Source organism: Bubalus kerabau, chromosome 12, assembly GCF_029407905.1.
Source record: "Bubalus kerabau isolate K-KA32 ecotype Philippines breed swamp buffalo chromosome 12, PCC_UOA_SB_1v2, whole genome shotgun sequence".
Classification (NCBI taxonomy): domain Eukaryota; kingdom Metazoa; phylum Chordata; class Mammalia; order Artiodactyla; family Bovidae; genus Bubalus; species Bubalus kerabau.
Window position 1 is genome coordinate 70,754,258 of NC_073635.1, and position 12,864 is coordinate 70,767,121.

General features: G+C 41.6%; 1 protein-coding gene across 1 annotated transcript in view; it reads left to right on the forward strand.

Moving 5' to 3' along the window:
* The window catches only part of LOC129624636 (ATP-binding cassette sub-family C member 4-like), a 364,051-nt gene that overhangs the window by 115,779 nt on the left and 235,408 nt on the right, over window positions 1-12,864 (forward strand). The window contains exon 11 of the mRNA XM_055542792.1: window positions 598-718. Within this exon, the coding sequence (XP_055398767.1) occupies window positions 598-718 (121 nt within the window). The remainder of the gene's footprint in view (window positions 1-597; window positions 719-12,864) is intronic.

A 12,864-nucleotide genomic window follows, 5' to 3' on the forward strand; every position in this document is an offset into this window, starting at 1 on the left:
CAAAATGCAGAATAGAGAGGGAGAGGCAGTGGGGAAGTAAAGTGAAAGGATTTTCAGTCCTATAACACATCTCCAAGGGAATGGCCAGCCTTTGGAAGGGGAGTGTTAATCTCTTCTATTCACATGGGGGGAGTCAGATTATCTAAGAGTTGAACAAAGGCACTTTAGTTTACAGTCAGGCAGAGTGGAGGGTCCTCTGAGGCAGGCCATTACCTATGACTGTAATAACAAAAGCAACAAAAAGCAAGTCAGAGAAACAATTTCCAACATGTAGTCAGAATTAGCTTCTTTTCTTCAGCAGGAGGAAGGTGTCTGCCCTCTTGAGCTGTTCATGGTGCTGTGAATCCAGCAAAGTTTGGGAAGAACTCATTTCCCGAGACTAGGACTTTTCCCTTCATGGCTTGTTGAAGGGAAACACACTTGGTGCTTCAGGGTCTGCACCATTCATCTTTGCTCACAGAAGCCCTGTGGGCAATTAGCCAGCACCTATAGGGTAGCCACAGAGCACCCTGTAGTGCAGGCTTGTCTCCCACTCCACCCCACCCCCTTTCCCCTTTGGTGGACATGCTGTTCACTGTGCTCTGTTTCTCATCACAGGTACTGGGACCAGGAAGTGAAGAGAGCTGAGAAAGATGCACGGGAGTCTTCTTTAGTGAAAGCAATCATAAAGTGTTACTGGAAATCGTATTTGCCTTTTGCAATTTTTAAGCTTTTTGAGGTAAAAGCTTTTATATACAGTGCATTACTGTATACATGCAGATCAGTACTGAGATGGATGCAACTGGTAGGAAAAGAGGCCAGAGGTTTAATATCAGAGGATAAGATGTCTAGGAAACATAATGTAGCTCAATGGCTGTATTTATCTTTAGAATACAAAGATACTTAAAGGACTGGACCTCTGGTGGATTACTCTTTTCCTTTTAACCGATTAAAATGTAGTATCCTGGAAAGAAGTACTGAAAAGAAAAGATGTTTTATTCCAAGTTAGGATATTGTTCAGTTCAGTCAAGTCCCTCAGTTGTGTCCAACTCTTTGCAAACCCATGAACCGCAGCACGCCAAGCCTCCCTGTCCATCACCAACTCCTGGGGTTTACCCAAACTCATGTCCATTGAGTCGGTGATGCCACCCAACCATCTCCTCTGTCATCCCCTTCTCCTCCTGCCTTCAATCTTTCCCAGCATCAGGGTCTTTTCAAATGAGTCCACTCTTTGCATCATGTGGCCAAAGTATTGGAGTTTCAGCTTCAACATCAGTCCTTCCAGTGAACACCCAGGACTGATCTCCTTAAGGATAGACTGGTTAGATCTCCTTGCAGTCCAAGGGACTCTCAAGAGTTTTCTCCAACACCACAGTTCAAAAGTATCAAATCTTCGGTGCTCAGCTTTCTTTATAGTCCAACTCTCACATCCATACATGACTACTGGAAAAACCATAGCCTTGGCTAGACAGACCTTTGTTGGCAAAGTAATGTCTCTGCTTTTTAATGTGCTGTCTATGTTGGTCATAAGTTTCCTTCCAAGGAGTAAGCTTTCTTCTAATTTCATGGCTGCAGTCATCATCTGCAGTGATTTTGGAGCCCCCCAAAATAAAGTCTGGCACTGTTTCCACTGTTTCCCCATCTATTTGCCACGAAGTGATGGGACCAGATGCCATGATCTTAGTTTTCTGAATGTTGAGCTTTAAGCCAAGCTTTTCACTCTCCTCTTTCACTTTCACCAAGAGACTCTTTAGTTCTTCTTCACTTTCTGCCATAAGGGTGGTATCATCTGCATATCTGAGGTTACTGGTACTTTTCCCGGCAAATTTGATTCCAGCTTGTGCTTCTTCCAGCCCAGCGTTTCTCATGATGTAATCTGCATAGAAGTTAAATAAGCAGGGTGACAATATACAGCCTTGATGTATACCTTTCCTATCTGAAACCAGTCTGTTGTTCCATGTCCAGTTCTAACTGTTGCTTCCTGACCTGCATACAGGTTTCTCAAGAGGCAGGTCAGGTGGTCTGGTATTCCCATTTCTTTCAGAGTTTTCCACAGTTTATTGTGATCCACACAGTCAAAGGCTTTGGCATAGTCAATAAAGCAGAAACAGATGTTTTTGGAACTCTCTTGCTTTTTCGATGATTCAGCAGATGTTGGCAATTTGATCTCTGGTTCCTCTGCCTTTTCTAAAACCAGCTTGAACATCTGGAAGTTCACAGTTCACATATTGCTGAAACCTGGCTTTGTGAATTTTTAGCATTACTTTACTAGCGTGTGAGATGAGTGCAATTGTGTGGTAGTTTGAACATTCTTTGACATTGCCTTTCTTTGGGATTGGAATGAAAACTGATCTTTTCCAGTCCTATGGCCACTGCTGAGTTTTCCAAATTTGCTAGCATATTGAGTGCAGCACTTTCACAGCATCATCTTTCAGGATTTGAAATATCTCAACTGGAATTCCATCACCTCCACTAGTTTTGTTCGTAGTGATGCTTCTTAAGGCCCACTTGACTTCATATTCCAGGATGTCTGGCTCTAGTTGAGTGATCACACCATCATGATTATCTGAGTCATGAAGATCTTTTTTGTACAGTTCTTCTGTGTATTCTTGCCACCTATTCTTAATATCTTCTGCTTCTGTTAGGTCCATACCACTTCTGTCCTTTGTTGAGCCCACCTTTGCATGAAATGTTCCCTTGGTATCTCTAATTTTCTTGAAGAGATCTCTAGTTTTTCCCATTCTATTGTTTTCCTCTATTTCTTTGCATTGATCCCTGAGGAAAGCTTTCTTATCTCTCCTTGCTATTCTTCGAAATTCTGCATTCAAATGGGTATATCTTTCCTTTTCTCCTTTGCTTTTTGCCTCTCTTCTTTTCACAGCTATTTGTAAGGCCTCTTCAGACAGTCATTTTGCTTTTTTGAATTTCTTTTTCTTGGGGATGGTGATATTGTTGGTGATTAGTAAATGATATAATGATCTTTGATCAAAAAAGATCCTAGAACCTCAAGGAATATGTGCCTCATGGTTTTGAGAAAGTAAATTTGGACCAGAGCCCCAGTAATGTTACCAAGTCCAAGTTCACACTGCTAGCTGCCAATGAATCTGAGGGATGCAGAGCTGGCTGACCAAAAAGGTGGCAGAATAATGTCTCAAAATAACCATCCTTTTGGGGTTCTGGATGCCAGGTTCTTTTATGGATTAGAGATGAGGTGAGGTGAGGTGAGGAAACAAAGTTAAAAGGCCATTTAATCTTGCAAGTATCTCCTAGAATGGCAAGCCTCAGGCAGGGGGATGTGTTAATTTCTTCCTTCCTGCCATCTACTGATGGACAGGGTTCTGAACAAAGACAGTTTCATTTAACAGCCAGGCAGAGGGGCAGGATTCTCTGAGGCAGGCCATTATGTGTGACTGTAACAACAAAAGTGGCCTAAGACACAGATCTATCATGGAAGAATCAAAATTAACTCTTCCCAGTTACAATAGCACAGGTACTCAGCAAATAATCATTTTTAATTTTTATTGGAATATAGTTGCTTTACAATGTTGAATTAGTTTCTGCTGTACAGCAGAGTGAATCAGCTATATGAACACATACATTGCCTCTTTTTTTTATTTCTTTCCCATTTAGGTCACCACAGAGCATTGAGTAGAGTTCCCTGTGCTATACAGTAGGTTCTCATTAGCTATCTATTTTATACATAGTAGTGAAGATATGTCAATCACACTTTCTCAGCTCATTCCATCTCCCCTTCCTCCTTGGTATCCATAAATTTCTTCTCTATTTCTGCTTTGCAATTAAGATCATTTATATTGTTTTTTTCAGATTCTACATATATGCATTAATATACAATATTTGTTTTCTCTTTCTGACTTATTTCACTCTGTATGCCACTCTCTAGGTCCATCCACATCTCCACAAATGATCCAATTTTGTTCATTTTTATGGCTGAGTAATGTTACACTGTATAGATGTACTACATCTTCTTTATCCATTTCTCTGTTGATTGATATTTAGGTTACTTCCATGTCCTGGCCATTTTAAATAGTGCTCCAGTGAATATTGAGATTAATGTGTCTTTTAAAAAATTAAGTAATTTATTTTAATTAGAGGATAATTACTTTACAATATTGTGGTGATTTTTTACTGTACATTGAATTATAGTTTTCTTTGTGTATAAGCCCAGTAGTGAGATGGTTGGGTCATGTGGATCAGATCACATCTGATAAATGTTTTCCTAAAGTGGTAATTGTCACCCCCTCCTCTTCAAGGGGAACAGAATCTGGATCCCTGCATCTCAGCTGAAGTTGCCCAGAGCTCCCAAGAGTACATGCATTCCCCTGGCTGCCCCCTTTCCAGTGGGCTGGGTATCCCAAGCCAAAGGCCCTGATTGGGAGGAGCTCCAGTTTCACTGTGAATTGTGGAGAATTCGTGAGCCACCCATGCTGGTTCCTGTCCCTGGCTATGGAGGTGGATTGCTGGTTGAAGGTGGAGTCTGGGAGCCTGGCATTAGCAGAGGGTGAAGGAAGGGATGTACAGGGAAAACCAAAGGCAGAAGCTGTGAGGTCAGTAACCTCCATGACCCTGAAGGGCTTGGGTCAAGATTCCCCAGTGAGACAGCTCCACCTGGGGACACAGTACCGTCAATCCCCCTGTTCTGGCTGAGCCTGCTGGAGGTCTGCTGCAGACCCCCCTGGGTGGCTCATGCTCTCCGTGGTCCCTTAGTGCTGCCTTAGGGACATGGGCGGCCTGTGAGTGTCTGAGAGCAGGAGGGATGGAAGATGTAGTTGCTGAGAAAGAGGTGTTTTACATGGAGAATGTGGTGGGTTGTCATCAGTCCACTGTGTTGGGGTGAAGGGGGTGGGTCAGGTGGTTTACGGGTGGGCAGTGTGGTTGCTTGTTTAAGAGACTCTGTTGGACTTCCCTGGTGGTCTGGTGGTTAAGATGCCATGCTTCCAATGCAGGTTCCATCCCTGGTTGGGGAACTAAGATCCCACATGCTGCCTGGAATGGTTGAAAAAGGAAAGAAAAAGACTCTGTTTTACTGAAGGGCACTGTGAGCTGTAGGCAGCTGGGTAGGTGAAGTCTGCCCCATACAACTGGAGAAACCAGAGAATCTGTCAGCTCACAGGTGACTGGATAGTTCTGGGAGATAGAGCTCTCCTTGATGACACAGGTGGGTTGGTCATTGTGCGAGAGGATAGGACAGGTATGTGGGGCAGAGTGCTACCTCTGAGAGGGCAGGGATCACCTAGATAACTGCAGTGCCTTGGGAAGGGCAGTGGGGAGTGTTGATTGCAAAATTGTTTATCTCCAGAAATACTTTCAGGAAGGCCAGGCCTGAGGTTGCATAAGGTGCAACTGGTGGAGCCCTGGCTCTTCTTTCAGGAGGTTGGTTGTTGGGTGGTCATGGCAGAGAATAGGAAAGTCAAGGACCTTGCAGATGTGGGAGCTCATCCTTTGTAGTAGTACTAGAAGTACTAGTAGTGGTAAAGGGGCTCATACTCAGTAATTGTGATGGTGGCCACAGCAGTACTATTATTAGTATAGTAATAATAGTATTAAGTATACTTGAAAAATAGTATAATCTAGAACTGCTATGAGTACTTTATATGTGGTAAAAGTTTTATTCCTTTGGTTAATTCAACTAACTCATAGGTATTATATTACCCCCATTTAAGAAGAGAGGACATTTAGTACCAAGTAGTTATATCATGGGAGAAGGCAATGGCAACCCACTCCAGTACTCTTGCCTGGAAAATCCCATGGATGGAGGAGCCTGGTGGGCTGCAGTCCATGGGATCGCTAGGAGTCGGACATGACTGAGCAACTTCACTTTCACTTTTCACTTTCATGCATTGGAGAAGCAAATTGCAACCCACTCCAGTGTTCTTGCCTGGAGAATCCCAGGGACAGGGGAGCCTGGTGGGTTGCCGTCTATGGGGTCGCACAGAGTCGGACATGACTGAAGTGACTTAGCAGCAGCAGCATCAGTTATATCATGTGCCTGTGGTCACACGAAGCATGAAGGACAGACTGAGGTTCCCTCTCAGGTGCTCTGACTTCTGAGCCTGACCATCTCAATGACTGAGAGCTCATCCAGGGTGAAGAAGGCTCATATTAAGAGCTTTGTTTTCATGGTCTGAGACTCATGCATCCTGACCTTGGCCTAAGTATAAGAAATAGGATACTAGGAACTCCCTGTAACAGAAAGTCAGATTGGGGATCATACATGAGGGTGGAACCAAGGTGGTTGAACCCCAAGTTCCTGAAGTGACTAGGTGTTGACACTATTAGCAGCAGTGTCATGCTTTGTTCAGGTGGGCCAGGAGCCCTTCAGGAAGCCACTTTCCCTCATTACCATCCCCAAGTGGAAGAGGTTGTAACTGACCTGGTGAGCTAAGTTCTAAATAACCATCCACACTCTTAAGACACCATTACAGATTGGCTCCTTGAGTAGGAAGGTAATGGTTCTTGGACATGACAACATTGGGACTTCGAGGAATTGATCTATGCCCACATCATCAATGTTGTTACTTAGAGTACCTGGAAGCTTGCAAAGAGCTGGTATCTCTGTAAATCTGGAGGCACATTTGCTCAGTGAAAATGAGAACCCCAGGTCAGTTACTGGGATGTGGAGCAGTTCTCCTTCTCTGTTGTCTGAATACACTTTCCTGCACACAGTGTGTGCCCCAGGCCTGAGGTCTTAGGTGATGGCTGGGTAGGACCAGCTGGACTGATTGGGATAATAATGGAAGAACTTTTCATTCTGATGCGGTGAAGTTCAAGAAGTTTTGGGACAGTAAAGCTTAATGAGAAGTAAATGTTGAGTATTTCTCCTGGCAGCTAAAAGAAGCCTGAAATCCAACACAAATACTTCTGTTTTCCTAGATTTATCTGTTGACCCTCTGCTGTTTGGAAAAGTTAGAAAGAAGTTATTTCTTATAAAAAAGCCAGAAAGAGTCTGCCACCTTTCAGAAATGATTTGCAGGTGGTGTTTGGGTTTTCAGTGATTAAATCTGCTGAGTTAGATGGAATGTAAGCTAAATAATTGGTTTCATGAAATAACTTCCCATTTTGTGATCTTCTGTCCATGCTGCTTTCCTGGCTTTGTATTTTATTTTTTTTTTAGAAAAGCATAGTATATACTTTGTTTTATTTATTTATTTATATTTATTTTTTGGCCATGCTACATGGCATATGGGATCATAGTTCCCTGATCAGGGATCAAACCCTTGCCTCCTGCATTGGAATTGTGGAGTCTTAACCACTGGACTACCAGGGAAGTCCCTGGTCTTTGTATTTTAGATAATGGAAGATCTAAACTGAACCCAGGATTTTTTAAAATGTAAACAGATTTTCTTTGTGACCTCCAGCTCTCATAATTCCGCTGGTACACAGAATGTCTTGCAGATTATCCATTATTCCCAAGCAGTGTGCTATTACCAACCATAAGTACTGGCAGCACCAGCAAGAAGAGGCAGGTGATGCCAGTTCAGAGTGAAGCTTTTAGGTTTAGGATTCAAACTATGAAAACCTCTGTCCTGTGAATATTAGGAATCCCTTTAATGCTTAGAGAAACAAGTCCAGACTAATGTTGAATTTGGTGCACTTGTAGGTCACTCCTAATTAGGACAGAATAGCCAGAGAGCTCCCAGCATGCCTGGCCCCTGTGTGCACCTCCACAGGGATAGCAGGTTGGGAGGACATGTCTCCGCCTGCCTAGGGCCCTCAGGGTGGAGAGGAGGAGCTGAAGCCTCTGTCTGGGCCAGAGACACAGAGACCACCTCCCAGGTTATCAGTGCTTCTCTCTGAGAGGTGAGGTCTCCACCTGCTGCTGTGTAAGTGGGATGATCTCAGAGAGCCAGAGTGGGTTCACTCAGTCCCTTTCTCTAAGAGGGTATGAGTGGCCAGGAGTTATGTCCTATTCTCATGACCCTTAGAAATGGTCTAGCATTGCCTGGTTACCCAGTCACTTGGTCTCTGTCTGAGGTCACTTTTGCTGACAGTCTCTGGTCCAGGTGGAGGCTGTAGGAAACATATATTTGTGTAAACCTTCACTTTGGAGCTCAGCTGATAGGCAAGAAGTAAATAGAAACCTCCGAGTCCCACAGTAAGGTTGCTGCCTTGACTGAGAGCTGATTCCCCAAGAGCCATACTGGGTCTTTACATTTATTTCCCAACCTTTTGTTCTAAATGTTCCTCACCTCCATTCAACTGGGACTAGGGAGTGGGGCTGGTGGTGGAAAAGGTACAGTGGGGTGAGAGCAAACATTGAGGACAACACAGTAAGGGACAGGAGGAAGGAGCATTGAGCCACATGGACAGGGACCTGCTGTGTGTACCCTGCTGGCTCTTGAGTGTATATATTATCCATTTGGTATTAGTAATATCAACAGTGATGACCTTGAGTCATAATGTAGCCACGCATTCTGGGAAACAAACTCACTCAGGACAATGCAGATAGTGGAGTACAGTTTATTACATGAGCGGGCCCAAGGCAGACTCTCCTCTTAGCCAAGGACCCTGACCAGTTTTTGTGAAAACCTTTTATACCCTAAGTGTACTTGCTCAAACCCACCTCCCTAAATTCCTTGAAACTAATCTGGACAAGGTGAAAGAGAGATACGATCAAAGTTATCCCATGATTCATGTGTCATAAGCCTAGATATTTAAACAACGGACATTTATCAATAGGCCTGTGGTCATACCCTGATAAGCATAATGGGATTTACGAATTTGTTCTGTTACAGAGATAATTAGCACATTCTTTTAGGCGACTGGACTTCCCTGGTGGCTCAGACTGTAAAGTGTCCTACAATGCGGGAGACCTGAGTTCAATCCCTGGTTTGGGAAGATCCCCTGGAGAAGGAAATGGCAATCCACTCCAGTACTATTGCCTGGAAAATCCCATGGACAGAGGAGCCTGGTAGGCTACAGACCATGGGGTCACAAAGAGCTGGACATGACTGACCGACTTCACTTTAGGCGACTGGAGAGTCTAGGTACAAGTCCTGAGGCTCCTTCACTGGGGGGTCTCGTTTTCCATTGGTATATTGTTTCCATAGATACTGGGCATATAGCTCAAAGTCCACAGTCCGGCCCAAGATGGAGTCCTGCTTTCAAGATGGAGCCTGTTCTGTTTCCTCCTTCAATAAATGAAGGTTATCTTTTCAATCCACTTTCATCTTGTTCTTAAAAGCATGTACATAGCATTAAAAATTTAAAAAATTGAAGTATAGTTGGCTTACAATATTGTATTAGTTTCAGGTGTGCCACATAGGTTTTCAAGAATATTTCAAAAATACAAAAACAGTATAGGATTACAGGGTAACAGAATATGTCACCCCAGAACATGCATCTATGCATCTTTGGATTGTTTTGAACTTTTTTTTTTTTTTTTTTTGAGAATAGACACAGGAGAAGCTCTGAAGACGGAGTATAAGCTAAACTTCTATGAGGGACATTTACACTGATAAAGGAAATCTCCATTTGTAAGGGTATCTCCCTCTTTGTACCAGAAAGATGGCTCTAAATCACAGAAGAATTCTGTCAATAGAGAAGTCTTCCAGAAGCCTTAAATCTGCATGACACACCCAGTCCCACCCTGTTCCTTTTCCTATTAATCTCTCATAAGTACTACCTCACTTTTCTGTTTTTCTTGAGCTCAAGATGGTATTTAAGGTAGTGAATTGAGCCAGGAGATACCTGAGTATCTCCCAGGTATATAGGAGGTCTGCATATTAATAAACTTCTGTTTCTTTCTCTCTTGTTATTCTGTCTTTTATTACAGGGAGTGTTAGCTAAGAACTCAGAGGGTAGAGGGAAAATAAGCCTCTATGTCATCCTAAGTCAGCTTCAGTAATTCCCAACTCATGAGCAGTCTTGAATCATCTGAACCTCTATTCTCACTTCCCCAAATTATTTTGAAGCAGTACCTAGATATCACATCATTTTTATTCTGTAAATATTTTAGTCTGTATCTTTAAAAGATGTAGAATTGTCCCTTTATATAATTCTATCCCCATTATTATGCCTAAATATTAACTTTAATATCATCAGTATCGAGCCATTGCACACAGTTATCCTATTTCCCCTTGCCTTGTAGTCTGAAGCAAAATCAAAAAGGTACATTTGGTTGACAGAGGTTGCATGGATTACTTTCTATTCCCCTCCACCTCTTGTCTCTCTCCTCTCAGCTATTTATTTTACTTATTATTATTATTTAAATGAAAGAAACCAAGTTGTTTGTCCTGGAGAGATTCACACAGTCTGGATTTGGCTGATTGCTTCTCTCCCTGTGTCACTTTGCATGTTCCTCTGACAGCCTACAGTCCATGGGGGTCACAGAGTTGAACATGATTCAGCGACTAACACTTTCACTTTCTGGCACCTTAAGTTAGTGGTTAGAAGCTGATCTGACTCATTCAGGATTTCCTTGACCCTCCTCTATTATAGGAGGTAGGCTTGTAGGGTTGTGCACCTCCCTTATAAAGCAGATAAAGTCTTCTCTTTTTATGTGTGTGAGATGTTAGGAACTATTCATGATCATTACTCAAGTTTCATTAACTCATTAGGAATTACAAAATGTTGACGTTCTAATTCTAATTTTTACCTTTTTCATTTATTAGCTAAAATAGCCACTTTGCCATTGTTAACTCTTTGGTTACTCTGAGCTATAGTATGTATAGGAATGGCAGGGAAAATTCTTATTTTTTTAAACTTAAAACATTTTTTCCCCTTCTTTACTATTTTTGCCAAGCCAAATGACATGTGGAATCTTTGTTCCCTACCAGGGATCAGACCTATGTTCTCTGCATTGAAAGTGTGGAGTCTTAACCACTGAACCACCAGTGAAGTCTCTTTTTTACATTTTTTTCTTAATATATGTGCTTTGTTGTACTGTAGTTGACTTACAATCTTTCAGATGTACAGCAAAGTGATTCAATTATATATAGTAGTGTTAGTCACTCAGTCCTGTCCAACTCGTTGTGACCCCATGGACTGTAACCTGCCAGGCTCCTCTGTCCATGGAATTCTCTAGGCAAGAATACTGGAGTGGGTTACCATTCCCTTCTCCAGAGGATCTTCCCAATGCAGGGATCGAACCCAGGTCTCCCACATTGCAGGCAGATTCTTTACCATCTGGGCCACAAGGGAATATTTCAATTATACATATATGCATATATTATTTTTGAAATTATTTTCTATTATAGGTTATATAAGATATAGATTATAGCTCCTATGCTATACAGTAAACCTTTGTTGCTTTCCAAGTATTTATTTTTTTAAAATTAGAAATCTAGCATTCTATCCATACTAAGTCAAACAAGTAGAATCAAAATGTCATAAAATTTTTAGCTAAGCAAAAGTTCATGTTTTCTAAAATATATATATTATACATATTATTTATGTATACAAAAGCTTTCCTACTGCACTTGATAAAGGCTTGAGGAAGAACATCAAAAACAAAAGAAGAGATGGAGAAATTGGAAAATACAAACTAAGTAAAATTGGAGCACTGAATATGAAATAGAAAAAGTGAAACAAATTAGATAAAAGTAAAAGATCATATAGTCCAGTTATTTTTAAACATGGCTGCTCATTAGAGATATATTTAAAGCTTTGGAGAAAAAAAAGCAATACCTATATATTTGTATTTTTCAAAAAATTCCAAGATAATTCTGATATGCATCTGAATTTTAAAAAGTGGTAACAAGTTTTTCTATTAAATTGCAGTTTTCATGATATAGAGTATTATTTTTCTGTTGACCAATCATGACAAAATGGCATTAAGTGAGTACTAATTACATAATCACAATAGCAAAACATGTTTATCAGTTTTCACAATCAGTAGCCAGATAAAAAAAGAAAGGATAATTACAATTGCAAACCATAATTAACCTAACAATATAAAATGCAAGAAAGACGTGAAAATGTTAGTTGCTCAGTCATGTCTGACTCTTTGTGACCCTGTGGACTGTAGCCCACCAGACTCTTCTGTCTGTGGGATTCTCCAAGCAAGAATACTGGCGTGGGTTGTCATTCTCTTCTCCAGGGGATCTTCCCGATCCGGGGATCAAACTCGGGTCTCCCACAGGCAGATTCTTTACTGTCTGAACCACCAGGGAAGTCTATTCAGTTCAGTTCAGTTCAGTCGCTCAGTAGTGTCAGACTCTTTGTGACCCCATGAATCGCAGCACGCCAGGCCTCCCTGTCCATCACCAACTCCCGGAGTTTACTCAAACTCATGTCCATCGAGTTGGTGATGCCATCCAGCCATCTCATCCTCTGTCGTCCACTTCTCCTCCTGCCCCCAATCCCTCCCAGCATCAGGGTCTTTTCCAATGAGTCAACTCTTCACATGAGGTGGCCGAAGTATTAGCAATATAAAATAATTACATATAATTTGAGGGGTCAGGGAGTGATGTGGTAATTGGAAGTGCACATATGCATATATTTTCATCCGCTTAGGCAGTCTGTGTCTTTTGGTTGGTGCATTTGATCCTATTATTGTTTTCTTAATTTTTTGTTAATTTTCTGTTGGTCTTTTCCTTCTCTTGTGTTTCCTGGCTAGAGAAGTTCCTTTAGCATTTGTTGTAAAGGTGGTTTGGTGGTGCTGAATTCTCTTAATTTTTGCTTATCTGAAAAGCTTTTGATTTCTCCATCAAATTTGAAGGAGAGTCTTGCTGGGTAGAGTATTCTTGGTTATAGTTTCATCCCTTTGAGCACTTTAAATATATCGTGCCGTTTCCTTCTGGCTTGTAGAGTTTCTGTTGAGAAATCAGCGATTGCCTGATGGGAGTTTCCTTGTATTTGTTGTTTTTTTCTTGGTGCTTTTAATATTTAATATTTTATCTTTGTCTTTAATTTTTGTCAATTTGA